Below are 18,692 nucleotides of genomic sequence, written 5' to 3' on the forward strand. Positions count from 1 at the left end.
ACCTGTCAGTCACCAACCAACAGTCAGATAATGGGTTTCAGAGCCAAGATGACAGAATCCACATCTGATCCATGAACACATTCACTGGTGACATGGATTACAGTGGACTGCAGACCACTGAAGAAGAGCAGGGCTTAGAAAAGATCCTAAACATTTAGTTATCTGCCCAGTATATATATATATATTATATATATATATATATATATATATATATATATATATATATAAATGTATGTATGTATATATATATATATATATATATGTATATATATATGTATGTATGTATATATATATATATATATATATATATATATATATATATATATATATATATGTATATATATATATATATATATATACATATATATGTGTATATATATATATATATATATATATATATATATATATATATATATATATGTTAGAGCTGGGCACGTTAACACGTTTATATCACGTTAACTCATTAATTTGATAACACTGACAAACATTTTATCGTGCGTTAATGCAATTTTATTGTAATCATTTTCAGTTGTGAAATTCAGCGACTACCCAAAGTCAGCAACAGTCACTATTCATATTTTACATTCATAACGGCAGCAAAGAAAATGCCCTTTTTTTTTTTTGCCAGCTCAAAATGCTACGACTTATGATCCAACAGAGAGAAGGTGCCACTGGCATGTTCTGCTCAGGTCTGAGCGATGGTGAAGTGTCTGTTCATCTGCACTGTTATCACAGTCCGACCAGTCATGTGAGTGGGTGAACCCCTCAGGACAGGATCATAGAATAGAATAGAATAGAATAGAACAGAACAGAACAGAATAGAATAGAATAGAACAGAACAGAACAGAACAGAACAGAACAGAACAGAACAGAACAGAATAGAATAGAATAGAATAGAATAGAATAGAACAGAACAGAATAGAACAGAGTAGAACAGAATAGAATAGAACGAAACAGAACAGAATAGAATAGAATAGAACAGAACAGAACAGAATAGAACAGAATAGAATAGAGTAGAACAGAATAGAACGAAACAGAACAGAACAGAATAGAATAGAATAGAACAGAACAGAATAGAACAGAACAGAACAGAATAGAACAGAATAGAATAGAATAGAATAGAACAGAATAGAATAGAACGAAACAGAACAGAACAGAACAGAATAGAACAGAATAGAATAGAATAGAATAGAACAGAATAGAATAGAATAGAACAGAACAGAATAGAACAGAATAGAATAGAATAGAATAGAATAGAACGAAACAGAACAGAACAGAACAGAATAGAATAGAACGGAACGGAACGGAACAGAACAGAACAGAATAGAACAGAACAGAACAGAATAGCTTTTTCTGGTCATTTGACAGCACAGTACCATGTACAGTACATCAAACCAAATTCAGATCCATGTTAGGGACATGGAGTCCCTGTAAACCTGGTGGGACCACCACAGACCCCCTTGTACAAAAGTCTGTGCTCCTTAAATTCCACCAGCACGTCAAATGTGCAACAACACACAACAACACACACTAGACCACGTTTACACAAACATCAAGCATGCCTACAGAGCGACCCCACCCCACCCCCAGACCTCGGACAATGGGACCACCTCCCCCTGTTCCTCTTCCCAGCCTACACCCCCCTGCGGAGGCGAACAAAAGCAGCCCCCCCATCAAAGCCTGGACTGCACATGTTCTGGTCCGGTAGCAGGACTGCTTTTCCTGCACTGAGTGGAGCATTTCAGAGGATCCAGACCTGGACACATGAACAGTCTGTCCTCTTCTACCGTCAGTGCTGTGGAGGGGGGGGGGGGGGTGGAGGAGGAAAAACGCATCCGGGTCTTTCCAAACAGGAAGTCCTGGAGGACAAGTGAAGTCCAGAGTCTGATCAGAGCTGGAAACTCCACCTTCAGGACGGGGGACAGAGCTGTGTACGAGACCACCAGAGCTGACCTGAGGAGGGCAATTAGACAGAAGAAGGACTGAACAAGAGGCAGGTGGGGGGGTACCTTCAGGACAACAACCGCAGACAGATGTGGAGGGGCATTCAGGCCCTAACCACCTACAGAGGCCCAGCCCCTCCCCCTACGTAGGCCCAGCCCCTCCCCCTACAGAGGCCCAGCCCCTCCCCCTCTTCCTCCAGCGACAGCAGTGATCTGGCAGAGGAGCTAAACCACTTCTTTCACAGTTTGAGACCACCGTCACACACACACACCTGCAGTCACCACCTCCCCCTGATTCCTTCGTCCATGACTACCTGGGATAGGCTCCGCCCCCATGACCCTAGGGAGGATAAAGCAGGTTCAGAACATGAATGAATGAATGAATGAATGAATGAATATCTCCAAATATACATATTATTCTGACCCATGCATTTTTAATGGCGCTAAGTGTGCAAGACACACCTATCTATCTATCTATCTATCTATCTATCTATCTATCTATCTATCTATCTATCTATCTATCTATCTATCTGTCTTTCTGTCTTTCTTTCTGTTGTGTCTTGTTCTGCAGTAGTCATTTGTTCTCTTGTCTTTGTGTGTGCAGGATGATGTGGTGATGGGAACTCTGACGGTCAGGGAAAACTTCCGTTTCTCTGCAGCTCTGCGTCTGCCCTCCAGCATCTGTCAGGAGGAGAAAGAACAGAAAGTGAACAAACTGATCCAGGAGTTAGGACTGAGCCGAGTGGCGGACTCCAGGGTGAGAGAAAGAACAAAAGAAAGCACAAAAGAAGAAAATAAGCAAAACCTGACAGTCACTAAATCACCAAGGAAAGGAAAAAATGAAAGAGTTCTAAAAACACCCACTTAAATGTAGGAAGTAAGAGAGAAGGACAAATAGAACGGTGTCTTTTTCTACTATCTGTTCTTCGGACTAAAGGTGATGTCAGTGTGGGCCATTTAATTCTGCTACAGACTCCACAACGACAGAGAATTTTCTTTTTGCTTCCCAGTTTGAGTTCTCAGAGTTTGCTCTCAATGCATCGAGGCAGAACTTTCTACTTGTGTTTTGCTCTGGTATTCGAAGTGGACATAGTTAGTGTGCAAAAGCAGATGAGCCCACCCACCCCCATAAGCTTGGCACCTAAGTTTCTCCTGAAGTATGAAATGTTTTTGCTAGAACTAACTTTGCTCTTGTTTTTGCCACCCTGAGAAGACAAACACTGTTCTGGCTGAATAAGTGTGTAAAAGTGCACTGCTTGTGCAGGTGGGTACCCAGCTGATTCGTGGAATCTCTGGTGGAGAGAGGAAGAGGACGAACATCGGCATGGAGCTCATCATTGACCCTCCTGTTCTGTTCCTGGATGAACCCACCACCGGCCTGGATGCTAGCACTGCTAACTCTGTGTTACTGCTGCTCAAGAGGTGCACACAAACACACAAACACAAACACACAAACAAACTGTACACAAGGATCTGTGGACGTTTGTGACGACCCCACCTCTAAATGGACACAAATCAGACACACACACTGTACAGTATGTTATCATGTATGCTAGAGGTATGGCAATTCCAGTTCACTATATAAACATAGATATTACAGAAAATGGGGGGGGGGGGTTCCTCACAATACTCTCTAGCAGCTAGCTACATTGTCTTCATTGGGATAATGAACTCCTTTCAGATAATGACTGTTCTGCTCAGTTCCCTGACCTCAGAGCGCTTGAAACTTGAATATGCAAATGTAATGTGCTTTGAACACAATCCAGCCCCACATTTGAATTAAAAGGCTTTTAGAACAGTTTAAGATCAGTAAAACCTGATGGGCTGGATTTTAGACTTTTAACAGACAGGTCCCACAGAGTGAGGATGAATGGGCTTCTGTCAGACCCAGTGTTCTCCGCTGGTTCTCCTCCAGCCTGGGTCCTGTCTCCATTCTTCTACATTCTCTACACAAACCTGTGTCAGAGTGAATGTGAAAACAGGAGCATCATTAAGTATGCTGATGACTCAGTCCTTGTCAGCCTGCTCACAGAGGGGCAGACCAGTCCAGTCCTGTCACTGATGACTGGGTCCAGTGTGTGAGGAGTCCCACCTTCACCTGAACTGATCTGAAACAAAACATGTGATCATTGATTTTAGAAAACAACAGGACAGACATAGAGTCACTGTAATTAAAGGTCAGACTATAGAGCAAGTGCAATCAGACAAATACCTTTGGGACGATAATTGATGAAAAACTGACTTTTACTGAAAACTGCAGATGTGTGTGTAAACAGGACCATCAGCGCCTCCACTGCCTTAGAACACTGGAACACTTCCACATGGACCTAACATCTGAACTGTGTTTTATTGTTCTTTTATTGAGTCAGTTTTCTCTTTTTGTCTGGTGCTGTGGTTCGCTCAGACCTCAGTTTCAGAGAAACTCACTGAATCAAACAGTCAGATGGTCCAGTCGCCTGATTGGTCAGTCCCAGTCTGGTCCCTCCTCCCTGTCCACTAAACAGGTCCAGAGGATGGTTCTGATGGTTCCATCAGTTCTGAACAATGACTCCCATCCTTTACCAGGTGAAGTTCAGCTCCTTTCCTCTGGACGGAGGTTCTTAGTCCCAGGTTCAGGACACAGCGTTTATAAAAACAGCTGTTCCTGTCGCCATCACTGAGCTCAAGAAGAAACAGTGACGTTGCACTTTACTAACTTATTTAGTTATTTATTCCATTTTTTTTGCTCTATTTATTATTATGTGACTTCCAATTTTTTAATTTTTTTAATTTTTAATTTTATGTTATCCTGGTTTTTATCCCAGATTGTTTCTATTTTATCTTTTCTGGTTTTTATTGTGTTTTATTGCATCTGGTTTTTATTTATTGGATCTTATTTATTTTATTATTTTACTTATCCATGCTATACAGATGAATGGTGGAACACTGAACACTTTTAGTCCTGTCTTTTTGTCCTGTCTGTAAGCGTGATCAAGTGCCTGTCTTGCATGTTCAATGTAAGTGTTGTTGTGATGCCAAGGCAATCACCTAGACTGCAAAACAAATCTACCTACAGGTATAAACAAAGTAACCTTGACCTTGACCTTAAATCTGATCCAAATTTTATAATATCCCTAAAATGGAGTTACATGGGGATCAGGGCTGGGACTTTAACGGGTTAATTTTAATTACAGGAAAAAGTGACTGACAAAAAAACCCTAACATTTAATCGCATTTCATTTTTATGTTCCAGCAAACACTGAACGTTTCCCAGAGCTTAGCTTCATACCGATCATACCGATGCACTGAACAAGTGGAAGAGGTGACGTTCGGCCAATATACAACACATGACAAGGCCAAGTGGACAGGAGATTTACCTTTTTTAAAAAATGGATGGAAGGAAGCCCAGATAAGAGCACTGTTGTGTTCAAACTATGACACAAAGACTTTGGATACCGCCACAATTATTCAAGCCTCCGGTACCACCTAAATGCCAATGACACTGCAGCTAGTACAAATACAGGAGCTAACTGTAGCACTAGTGCTGCTATTAGCACCAAGCTAACAGTAACACTGGTGCTGCTATTCGCACCAAGCTAACAGTAACACTGGTGCTGCTATTAGCACCAAGCTAACAGTAACACTGGTGCTGCTATTAGCACCAAGCTAACAGTAACACTGGTGCTGCTATTAGCACCAAGCTAACAGTAACACTAGTGCTGCTATTAGCACCAAGCTAACAGTAACACTAGTGCTGCTATTAGCACCTGTCAGTCACCAACCAACACTCAGATAATGGGTTTCAGAGCGAAGATGACAGAGTCCACATCTGATAAATGAACAAGTTTATTGTTGACATGGATTACAGGGGACTGTAGACCACTTTAGAAGATCAGGGATTAGAAAAGATGCTAAAGTTAGTGTGATCTGACCCCACTCATGAACTGCTATGCAGAGAGATGATTTCCCCCAAAATTCAGCAGCTCTATGACACTGAAAAGCAAGTAAAAGGGAAAGAGGGGCTCAGGTCAGTTAAGGGACCATTTGTGTTTTGTTTTTTTTTTTTTTGTTTTTTTTTGTCATCGTAGATGCTATGGCACTGAATGTTTTATGGCACTTTAACTGTTGGTCTGTTTATTTTGGCCAAGGATATTCATTTATCACTTTACTATTCTTCTGAAATGTACTTGAAAGTACAGTTTATTTACGAAACAAACATGTTTAGTAGATCATTTAAAGTAATAAACAGGATTTGGTAGTTTAAATGCATGTGTCTATTCATTGATTGAGTTTGTTAGGGATCCACTGATAAGGCTCAAGTGCAGGATAACAGACACAACCACCAAAATAATGTAAAAAGATTTTGATTGTACAATGATGATAATACAGGTACAAACTACAACTGAAAAGAGGACAAGTGGAAGTCCGGTAAAGGTCAACAACCAAATACCCAGAAACAAGAACACACAATACCAGAGCCCTCTAGGGAGCAGGAGGAATAACTACACGGACTAAAACAAATATCCACCATGAAAGACATGATCTATTTAGGACAAGCTGAACATAAGTAACAGGAAGTACAAAATTAATCATTAAATACAGCAGAACTAAATCAGACAACTGTGAAAAATAACAGTCTGGCTCAGAAGTGAACAAGGACTCAGCTTGACAAAACCAGAGGGGTATGAAAGGTGGTGGCAGGACAAGGGAGGTGGAGAAGTAGGCACGGCAGCTGAAAGCCAGAGGGGATCAACTTTGATGGTGAAGAGCTGAGGTTGCAGGAGTTCAAAGTTCAGACTTGGAGCAGCAGAATCCAGGAGAAAGTATGAGTAGGCAGGAGTCCAGAGTGAAAAGGAACGCACAAAGGATTAACCAAAGCCAAAACAAGGGGCTGTACAGTTTCTTAGTTCCATCCACCACAAACAAACCGTGTGTTTACATCCAGAGCCGGGAGGGAACTCGGGCATCTTTGGAATTTTGTTGCGACGTGCATTGTGGGAAACGGAGGCTCGCGCAGCCACCTGACAGCAGCAGCTGCAAAAGACACGACACGGGAACAGCAGGAGCTCCCTTCCCTCTATGCATATTCCTCCAGCTGTTTCTGCGTTTCAGACGTTTACGCGTTTGTTTCATCCATATAATACCATATGGTTGCACTGCTGCTGCCGCTGCAGGCGGCTGCGCGAACCTCCATTTTCCACAATGCACGTGGCGACAAAATTCCGAAGATGCCCGAGTTACCTGAATGTAAACACACAGTTTGTTTCTGGTGGATGGCACTTCAAAATTGTTCACCATAATGCAAGAGATTCAGGTGAGTAATGACAGAACGACAAACAGATTCATGAAACTGAGGATATGACTGAGGATGGACAGATCAGAGGAAAAATTGGTCACAAAAGTCTTCTGGACCTTTAATACATCTATCCAACCCTTGTGGTCTTTTCTCCAGGATGGCCAATCATGGCCGCACCATCATCCTGTCCATCCACCAGCCGCGATATTCCATCTACCGCCTGTTCGACAGCCTCACACTGCTGGTCAGCGGCAAACAGGTCAGTGCAGCACCATCACTTCATCAGTGTCATTACTTTCAATTAGTAACCTAAGTACTTTTTTTAAGTTTTTGAAGCCATTCTTTATTTCTTCAAAAAAAAATATTCTGCATTAGTAAAATACACAGTTGTTTTCATAAAAACATCCACAGGTTTATCACGGTCCTGCAGAGAGAGCTCTGGAATATTTCTCAGACATCGGTAAGAACATGACCTCAATTTTAATATACACGGTGTGTCCGAAAAGTTCCAGGACTGGTGCAACAAAAGATACATTTCAAATCCAGACTACAAACTCCAAGTTTTCACCTTCAAAGTCTTTGCCCTAGAGCCGGGCTGTCCAACTCCTGTTCTTTCAGGTTCCACATTCAGCCCAATTTGATCTGCAGTGGGCCGGACCAGTCAAATAATAGCATGATAACCAATAAATAATGACAACTGCAAATGTTTTAGTCCAAAAAATAACATTAAATAATAATAATAATAATAATAATAATAATAATAATAATAATAATAATAATAATAATAATGGATTGGATTTGTATAGCGCTCTTCTAGACACCCAAAGTGCTTTACATTATTGACCCATTATTCACTCGCTCTCACATTCACACTCTGGGGTGTGGTAAACTGCATTTGTAGCCACAGCTGCTCTGGGACAGGCTGACAGAAGCGTGGCTGCCAATGTGCGCATGAAACTATTTCTATCCAAAACAAAAAAAGTTGTGAATAACTGGAAAAAACTGAAATTTCTGAAGAAAAATAAGTACAATGTTATCAATATTCTGCCTCAACTTCTGATTTCTACATGTGCATCACAGATCAGATCTACAAAGGCACAAAATAAGCAGAATATTGTTAAAATTGCACTTATTTTTCTTTAGACATTCCAGGTCGTTCATATTTGTTCAGGTTATTGACATTTTATTGTTAAAGGATATCAGAATTTAATGTTCTTTGCAGTAAATCAAAGAGAAAAAAAAATGGTGTTGCCATTATTTAGAGGCATAATATCATTTTATTTTTCTCACATTAAACCAAGAAGAACATTTGGAGTCATTATTTCTAGGTTATGATGCTGTTATTTTTGAGTTTGATGCCCTTGACTGTTAATATCTTCAGGGTAATTTTTGCATCTTGCACTTTGTAAATTCATCTGGTGGGCCAGATTGGACTCTTTGGTGGGCCAGTTTTGGTCCCTGGGCCTCATGTTTGACACCTGTGTCCCAGAGTTTATAACTGTGATCTCAGCTCTCTACAGACACTGACCTTTTTTCCACATGCTTTTATAACTGCTGAACGATGACCAGAAGGATCGACGTACGCCAGTGTGTCAGAACGTCCTGGAGCGTCTTGAAACCAAAGCAGACTTTCTAGGGAGACTCATCACCGGTGATGAGTCTTGGATGTTCGAGTACGACCCGGACACCCTACGCCAGAGTCTGCAGTGGAAGAGTCCGACGTCACCGAGGCTGAAGAAAGCAGGACAGTCCAAGTCCAAAGTCAGAGTCGTGTTGATCGCATTCTTTGATGTGAGGGGTATCGTCCACTGCAAGTTCTTACCACAGGGACAGACGATCAACCAGCATGTCTACAAAGAGATCCTGCAGCGTTTGTTTCGTTCAGTGCACGAGAAGAGGTGAGAGTTGTGGCAGGAAAAATTGTGGCTGCTTCACCATGACAACGCACCTGGGGCCTCATGTACAAAGGTTGCATATGCACAAAAACCTGGCGTACGCCCTGTTCCACGTTCAGATGTACAAAGAGTGACATGAGCGTGGAAATGTACGCTCCTCCACTCCAACTCCACAGCTGGAGTTCACAGGTTTCTAGTGCTTTAGAACCACTGGAGACACAGAGGAGACACTGAGAAACTGAGAATAATGTGGCAAAGGTCATTCCTCCAATTGATGTGCACATCAGAGATACACAGAAGAACAGTGAACACACAGACACCACATCCTACTGTCAGAGCAGCACATCCACCACCAGAACCAGAACCAACCAGAACCAGACCAACCCTGGACCCATCAATGCCAATCCTGCCATCCGAACAGGATGTGATTTCAACAACATGAAGAGACAAGGACACAGAATTCACTGGTTGTTAAATGCATTTAATCTAATATTCATGTCTGTGGAACATTTATAAGTCGGTCCAGTCCATTGTCCTCACCATATCCTCTGGTGACTCGGGTGAGGACACCACCAAGAACGGGCATCAGCAGCTGTTGGACCAGAGAAATCCCACGGTCTGTGACGGGCTGAGACTGCAAATCCCTGTCTTCTGTCTCAGTGTCTTTCGGGAAATAATAAATGGAGTAATTAAACAGGAGTTGAAGTCTTTGATTTCCTCTGTGATCTCCTGACATGATCCCACATGAACCTTTATCTAGTTTATCTGTGATCAGACTGAGGACCTGTAGAATGAACTCGTGTGTGACTGACACTAAAACTAAATATAGATTTACCTGGGGGGGGGGGGGTCCATGTCACCCCTGTCAGACCGGTGTCACCCCTGTTAGACCGGTGTCACCCCTGTCAGACCGGTGTCACCCCTGTTAGACCAGTGTCACCCCTGTCAGACCGGTGTCACCCCTGTTAGACCGGTGTCACCCCTGTCAGACCGGTGTCACCCCTGTCAGACCGATGTCACCCCTGTTAGACCGGTGTCACCCCTGTCAGACCGGTGTCACCCCTGTCAGACCGGTGTCACCCCTGTTAGACCGGTGTCACCCCTGTCAGACCGGTGTCACCCCTGTTAGACCGGTGTCACCCCTGTCAGACCGATGTCACCCCTGTTAGACCAGTGTCACCCCTGTCAGACCGGTGTCACCCCTGTCAGACCGGTGTCACCCCTGTCAGACCAGTGTCACCCCTCTCTCTGTTCAGTCTCAGTTTGTCTTTTCTTCTTCTGTCTGTTTCATCCTCCGCTTCGCGTCCACCTTGTCATCATGTGATCCTGCAGAAGGGTCATGTGATCCTGCAGACAGGTGAATCCCAGAGAGAGTCCCACCTGCAGACCCTGTTTATACTAATTTGCATATTTAAATGTGGGCGTGGAGAGGGAGGAGTCAGGTACTCTGCCATATGTGCTCACTTCCAGCTGATTGGGATGAACAGAGGAAGTGTGTTTGGATTCAGGCGTACGCACAGATTTGTTCATCTGGATTATTTTGTGCGTACGGACTTTTCTGGATTTGGACGTACACCAGGTTTACGTATGAAATCCACGCAAGTCTGTGGACATGAGGCCCCAGGTCACAACACCCTGAGCGTTCAGCAGTTCATGGCCCAGAAGGACATCCCCATGCTGGAACAACCTCCCTAAACACCCCACCTGGCTCTGTGGGATTTTTTTTCTTCTCCCATAAACTGAAGGGGGTCATCAAGGGGACCCGTTGTGAAGACGTGGAGGACATCAAGATGGCCGTGACCACAGAGCTGACAGAGGATCCTTCCAGGATTCCATGGAGGCGTGGCAGACAAGGCTGGGAAAGTGCCTTAGACTCCAGGGCGATGACTTTGAAGGGGAAAACTTGTAGTTTGTAGTTTGGATTTGAAGTCCATCTTTTGTGACGCCAGTCCTGGAACTTTTCTGAGTCACCTGCTAATGTAACACAAGCTGATGTAAAAGTCTAACACAAACATGGGCTCTGTTTCCCAGGATACACCTGTGAGCCTCACAACAACCCTGCAGACTTCTTCCTGGATGTCATCAACGGAGACTCGACGGCCGTGGTCCTCAGTAACATGGACAAAGAAGGTCTGTGCTTATTCGGAATCAATGATCGTGAAAGCATTTGGGTCTTCTTCTAACATGTGGTTTCCTTCATCCTCCTGCAGATGAAGGTTTAGAGTCTCCATCCAAACAGGGCATTGAAGACAAACTGGTGCAGGAATACAGACTCAGCAGCTATTACACCCAGACCAAAGAACAGCTGGGTAGGCAGAATCCACTGGTTTTAGTTGGTATAATTACATGTTTGTTATGTCATTTTTTTAAAAGCATGTATTCTAAAAACTAATTCCATTTAAACACTCAGTTGTGTGTGTGTGTATATATATATATATATATATATATATATATATATATATATATATATATATATATATATGTATATATATATGTGTGTGTGTGTGTGTGTGTGTGTGTTTTTTTTGTTTTTGTTTTGTTTTGTTTACATGCTGTGGTAGTATTCACCCAGGACCACACCTGTCACATTTATTACAGAATTGCTTTATTGCAATCACAGGGTTCTTGCAGGGTCTTAAAAAGTCTTGAATTTACAAATTTACATTTAATACCTTAACCCATACACAGTGCTGCTAATCTGGCACTTCCAAAATAGTTTTTCTCTTTGATTTATCACCATTTATTACAATATTATCCTCTGTATTTTGTGTTTTACAGTAAAATCATCAGGTATTTTCCTGTATTTAATTCACTGATCTTGTAGATGTTCATAAAAGCTCATATTAAAGTTGGGGGTTATTATATCAGAGACAGAGAAAACTGAAAAAAGTGACTTTTTCAGCAAAATCTCTCATTAACTGAACATAAGCCCAGCGTGTCCATCCACTGTCACTGATCCAACTCCATTGGTTTTAGATTAGCAATTCTTCTTCAGAGTGAATCTGAAAACAGGACCATCATTAAGTATGCTGATGACTCAGTCATTGTCAGCCGACTCAAAGAGGGGCAGCCCAGTCCAGTCCTGTCACTGATGACTGTGTCCAGTGTGTGAGGAGTCCGACCTTCACCTGAACTGATCTAAAACAAAAGATATGGTCATCGATTTTAGAAAACAACAGGACAGGCACAGAGTCACTGTAATTAAAGGTCAGACTATAGAGCAAGTGCAATCAGACAAATACCTTGGGATGATAATTGATGAAAAACTGAGTTTTACTGAAAACTGCAGATCTGTGTGTAAACAGGACCATCAGCACCTCCACCAGCACCAAAACTGGAACACTTCCACGTGGACCGAACCATTTGAACTTTGTTTGGTTATTCCTTTATTGAGTCAGTTTTCTCTTTTTGTCTGGTGCCGTGGTTCGCTCAGACCTCAGTTGCAGAGAAACTCACTGAATCAAACAGTCAGATGGTCCAGTCGCCTGATTGGTCAGACCCAGGCTTGTCCCGCCTCCCTGTCCACTAAACAGGTCCAGAGGATGGCTTCATCAGTTTTTAACAATGACTCCCATCCTTTACCAGCTGAACTTCAGCTCCTTTCCTCTGGACGGAGGTTCCTAGTCCCAGGTTCAGGACACAGCGTTTCTAAAAACAGTTTTGTTCCTGTCGCCGTCACTGAGCTCAAGAAGAAACAGTGACATTGCACTTTATTTACTTATTTTAGTTATTTATTCTATTTCTTTGCTCCGTTTATTATCATTGTGACTTCAAATTTTAAAATTTTCGGTTCTTATCCTGGTTTTTATCCCAGACTGTTTTTATCTTGTCTGGGTTTTTATTGTGTTCTTTTGCATCTTGTTTTTATTTATTTGATCTTATTTATTTATTTTATTCTTTTACTCATCCATGCTGCTGTACTGATGAATGGTGGAACTCTGAGCACTGTTTGTCCTGTCTTTTTGTCCTGTCTGTAAGCTCGATCCAGTCCCTGTCTAACATGTTCAGTGTATGTCTTGTTGTAATACCAAAGCAATCACCTCGACTGCAAAACAAATCGACCCACGGGTACAAATAAAGTAACTTTGAACCTTGAACCTTCTTTGCAACAAAGTTCTTAAGGATGAGTGTTTGACCTGGCTGACATGTTTGGACTACGTCTGCAGTCTTTGTCAGAGCGTCATCTGACGTGTGAACACGTGAGTTTTAATCAGGTGACTGGCCTGGCAGGGATACAGGAAAAATGGGATAAGGGAAAAATGGGATAAGGGAAAACTTTGAACATCAGAGACCAACGAGCACAAGAGGTGGATAAAAGAGGCCAAGGAGATCAGGAAGTGGGCCAACGGTTCCATGAACTGGGACCAGGGAGCTTACACTGTCTGGCATACCTGGGACTCCATCCTCCAGAGACCACCGGACAGAGCGGAGGGTGGGGGGGTGGGGGGTAGCTGGCCTAAGAGATCCGTTAGGCTGGTCACCTGATAAAAAAACACATGCTCATACGTCAGATGACACTCTGAGAAAGACTGCAGACGAAGTCGAAACATGTCAGCGAGGTAAATCACTCACCCAAACTAACTTTGTCCCAAAGGAGAATTATTCATCTAGTCAGTGATGGTGTGATGAGGTCGGATCTTTGTGGCCAAATGCTTGACCAAAAGCCTGATCAGGCAAAGCCCCATAGAACAGTTCATTTTGGAATACTGACATCTGCTGGTGTGTTCCATGTGGACTAGCGGATCTCTGAGTATAAATGTATTATTTCTAAATCTCCATTTGAGGTTTTGCAAAGCCAGATGAAATTAATCTGTCCAGATCATGGTATATCAGTGAAGTCATACTGGTGGTATATCAAGGCGTTAATACATCAGTTGTTGTATATCAATAAAATATCATGTTCCGTATGTGGCTGTATTTGTGGATAAACTGTTCCAGAAAGTTCTCATGTGAATGGGATATATTTGAGATCAGCCAAGTTCTGTGGACGACTGAGGACTACTGCTTTTATGATTTTTATTCAGGAATAAAAACTCTTTGACAGCGTCAGGGTTCAGGCCATTCCTTCTTTTTGATAGAACTTCCTCAGCCTTAGAATTTGAAAACTTTCACTCACAGGGGACTAATGACACACATTGAAATGCATAACGAGGCAGTCATGTGATTTCAGCAAACGGGGCCTCATGTGTGCTTTGTCACACTTATTACAATACAGGCCTTGAGATTATGGAGCCAAAACCAGGACTTTAATCATTGATAGTGAAAATACAATATGAAAGTGGCCTGGGTTGGATGTGAAAAAATCAGATTTGTGCTGTTCAAATTGTCTTTACCAGATCAGATACAGGTCATGTAGGTGCAAAAAACTGGATGTGGGCCACGTTTGCTAGCAGTCTGAACGTAGCCTTAGGTGAGGAAGCCAATGGAGGCTTGGAGCTGATCACATCTGAGTCTGTCCAACTACACATGCCTCCCCTCTAAAATTATCATCTCAAGTACAACAACAACAACAAATACAATAATAATAATAATAATAATAATAATAATAATAATAATAATAATAACTAGAAGCACTCAGAGAGCGCAGACCTCCACCAAGGCTGATCAGTGGCCCCCCCGTGGGCCCCCCCCACGCCAAGGAGGTTATGTTTTTGCCAGGGTTTGTTTGTTTGTTTGTCTGTCTGTTTGTCTGTCCGTTAGTGTGCAACATAACTCAAAAAGTTATGGACAGATTTTGATGAAATTTTCAGGGTTTGTTGGAAATGGGCCCCCCCATGGGCCCCCCCCACCCCCGATCACCACCAAAATTGAATCATTTCTTCCTTATCCCATTTCCAACAAACCCTGAAAATTTCATCAAAATCTGTCCATAACTTTTTGAGTTATGTTGCACACTAACGGACAGACAAACAGACAGACAAACAAACAAACAAACAAACAAACAAACAAACCCTGACAAAAACATAACCTCCTTGGCGGAGGTAATAAACAAAGTGCCTGACAAAAACTTGGTCAACAGTTTTATGTAAATCATTTTCTGGTGGCAAATATCCCTGGAGTCAGATTGAGCCCAAAGGTAACATGTGTTAGTAATATTTGAGGATAATAAGAGGGTTAAGTCATAACCACCATTTGCAGTTTTTATTAACAAAGCCTAAAAGGCAAACAAATTCAGTTTTTTGTGTGTTCCAGTATTGAACGCTGCTGACAGATGTGTTTGTTATGTGTAAGTATGTGTATAAATTCACTACTGTAAGGCTCACACTGTACTAGCATAGAATGAACACATTTATTTTTGGGCTTTTTATGCCTTTTTATTGGATAGAAAAAGAGCAGGGACAGGGGCAATATGGGTAAAAGTCCTCTAAAATTTTATTTTACAGCAATTTTAATTATTTTAAATAATTAAAAAAATATATTTTGTGACAATTAAATGTTGTAGTGGTGGCCTGGCAGATTGCAACCAACTTGAAGAGCCAGTAAATGATGTGTTATTGTATTATTCAGTGGAAAAACAGGATAAAGTACCCGTGGATGACCTCTGTAAGTACTACTGATATTCTGACTGTGTATTTTGTCTCTCCCAGAAAACATCATTAGTGTCAAGCAGACAACGACCTTTGTTCCCTCCAGAACCATCACCTACAGCACCAGCTTCCTCACACAGTTCAGATGGGTTCTCAAAAGAACATTCCAGAACCTCATGCTCAACCCTCAGACCTCTATCGCTCAGGTAAGAAGAACTGAAACCACCTGAGAACATTTGAAGGCCATCACCAAACTGCAGCTTCTGTCAGAGACCCCGTACACAAATGGAAATCTGACTGTTTATCAGTTAGGGTTATAAAGGTTAGGGTTTAGAAGTGGTTGTCAATCTTTTTCTGTCGACACCCCCCCCCCCCCCCCCCAACCCCAGCAACATTGTAACAGTGGTGCAATTATAACTGTTATTGAAAGAAACATCAATATTGTAACAATACATTTTGCTTTTCCTTGAATAATTTGTTGTGTAAATTACAAATTATTTCGATTTTTACTTGATCTTTACAAATGAACTCAACCAGACTGCTCCCTGAGACAATATGTTTCCAAATAAAAATAGCAAGTGTGCAATTATCTTACAACTATGACAGTAAAGTTACTTTTTTTTAAGAACAACAAGCACATTTTGGTACCAAAGATGACCAGTTGAACAATATCAGCCTGTTTCCACTGTACATCTGAGAACATTCAAGTGTAAACTGTCCAAACTGTGGACAAACACAAACATGTCCCACGTGTCTTTTCCAGTCCAGTCCTGCTCCACTGTCCAAACCTAAACTCTTTGTCTGGTCTAGTCACAGATCACCATGGCAGTAGATTTTGGTTTTTTTTTTGGTACGTCCATAAAATGAGTCCAGGGTCCTCCAATGCTAAAATGTTAGTTCCACCTGCTACATGTTGTAACCTGAAGACCCCACCCCACCCCTCCCTCGGGGGTCCACCCCACAGTTTGACAGACACTGCTGTATTCGTCTAATCCCAGATTTGCTGTATATATCTAATCCCAGATTTGCTGTATATGTCTAATCCCAGATTTGCTGTATTTGTCTAATCCCAGATTTGCTGTATATGTCTAATCCCATATTTGCTGTATATGTCTAATCCCAGATTTGCTGTATATATCTAATCCCAGATTTGCTGTATTTGTCTAATCCCAGATTTGCTGTATATGTCTAATCCCAGATTATCTGTATATGTCTAATCCCAGATTTGCTGTATATGTCTAATCCCAGATTTGCTGTATATGTCTAATCCCAGATTTGCTGTATATATCTAATCCCAGATTTGCTGTATATGTCTAATCCCAGATTTGCTGTATTTGTCTAATCCCAGATTTGCTGTATATGTCTAATCCCAGATTTGCTGTATATGTCTAATCCCAGATTTGCTGTATATATCTAATCCCAGATTTGCTGTATATGTCTAATCCCAGATTTGCTGTATATATCTAATCCCAGATTTGCTGTATATGTCTAATCCCAGATTTGCTGTATATATCTAATCCCAGATTTGCTGTATATGTCTAATCCCAGATTTGCTGTATATATCTAATCCCAGATTTGCTGTATATATCTAATCCCAGATTTGCTGTATATATCTAATCCCAGATTTGCTGTACATGTCTAATCCCAGATTTGCTGTATATGTCTAATCCCAGATTATCTGTATTAGTCTGATCCCAGATTATCTGTTTTGTTCTTCGTTCAGGTGGCAGTCACCATCTTCCTGGCTTTGGTAGTTGGAGCCATTTTCTTCAATGTGAGCGATGATCCAAACAGTGGGATTCAAAACAGGTCGGATGTTCCACAAAGTCTGTTTACAGCTTTATTACTGAGCCTTTAGAACACACATTCATGGTGCCATCATTTCACTGAAGTCTGTTTATGTCCTAAGGTTTATTTCTTTATGGACACAGAATGACCTACTGAATCAAGCCCAGATCATAACACTGACCCCACAGGCTGGTACTGTAGGCACTAGGCATGATGGGTAATCACTTTCTTCTCACCCTGATGTGTCCATCACTCTGGAACAGGGTCAGTCTAGACCAGGGCTGTTAGACTCATTTTAGTTTAGGGGCCACATTCAGCCTAATATAATCTAAAGAGGGCCGGACCAGTGAAATAATATAAATAATAGGAGAAGAACTTTTGAGGGAACAAAGTAAATTCTGTAATGAAAATGTTTTGGATTTGAACATAACATGAACAACTCGAAAAGCCCTTGGAGAGCACAGACCTCCACCAAGGCAGATCCAAATTGCATTTACTTCTCTTAAGACATTTCAGGATTTTCACATTTTTTGTAAAACAACAGTTGTTTAATATAAACATTTTCATGTAATTTTACTTTTTTACACTAAAACAAAGATAACATTTGCTGTTTTCATTATTTATAGGTTTAATATGATAGTATTTTACTGGTTCCGACAAAATTGATATCTAATTAAGTCTGCATGTGGAATCTGAATTCAAATGATTTTGACATCCTCAATTGTTAATTTCTTCAGTGTAATTTTTTTGTATTTCACAAATTCATCCTATGGGCCAGATTGGAATCTTTAGTGGACTGGATTTGGCCCCAGGCCGCATGTTTGACACCTGTGATCTGGACTCATCAGACCACATGACCCTTTTCTACTGGAACACAATCCAATCTGTATGTTCTCTATCAAACTGAAATGAGAAAATACTCAGTGCATCAGTTAGAATTAAAGAACATGTCCGAACTGAAGCACATTAATCACTATGAACCATTTGTTTAACCCTTAAAGACCCAAACAGCCACTGGTGACCTAAACCATCTGCTGATCTAAACTGTTTAGTTCCTGTTGATCCACTAATCCTATCAATCCATGTCAATAACTGGTGTCAAATACAGTTCTTCATCTTCTCATGGTCATCAGATATGACCATATTTGGATGTTCAGAGGCTCCGTAGTTACCATGGAAACACCATCATCTTCTCCAACATTGATTCTCCAGTCGAACCCATGCAGTTGGATCAATGACAGTGGATGGACACACTGGGTTTATG

General features: G+C 41.5%; 1 protein-coding gene across 1 annotated transcript in view; it reads left to right on the plus strand.

Moving 5' to 3' along the window:
* LOC115416229 (ATP-binding cassette sub-family G member 2-like) overlaps window positions 1-18,692 on the plus strand; it is a 58,579-nt gene that overhangs the window by 27,851 nt on the left and 12,036 nt on the right. The window contains exons 5-12 of the mRNA XM_030129975.1: window positions 2,548-2,700; window positions 3,208-3,365; window positions 7,375-7,477; window positions 7,630-7,678; window positions 11,145-11,243; window positions 11,324-11,422; window positions 15,701-15,846; window positions 17,364-17,449. Of these exons, the coding sequence (XP_029985835.1) occupies window positions 2,548-2,700; window positions 3,208-3,365; window positions 7,375-7,477; window positions 7,630-7,678; window positions 11,145-11,243; window positions 11,324-11,422; window positions 15,701-15,846; window positions 17,364-17,449 (893 nt within the window). The remainder of the gene's footprint in view (window positions 1-2,547; window positions 2,701-3,207; window positions 3,366-7,374; window positions 7,478-7,629; window positions 7,679-11,144; window positions 11,244-11,323; window positions 11,423-15,700; window positions 15,847-17,363; window positions 17,450-18,692) is intronic.

Source organism: Sphaeramia orbicularis, unplaced genomic scaffold, assembly GCF_902148855.1.
Source record: "Sphaeramia orbicularis unplaced genomic scaffold, fSphaOr1.1, whole genome shotgun sequence".
NCBI lineage: Eukaryota > Metazoa > Chordata > Actinopteri > Kurtiformes > Apogonidae > Sphaeramia > Sphaeramia orbicularis.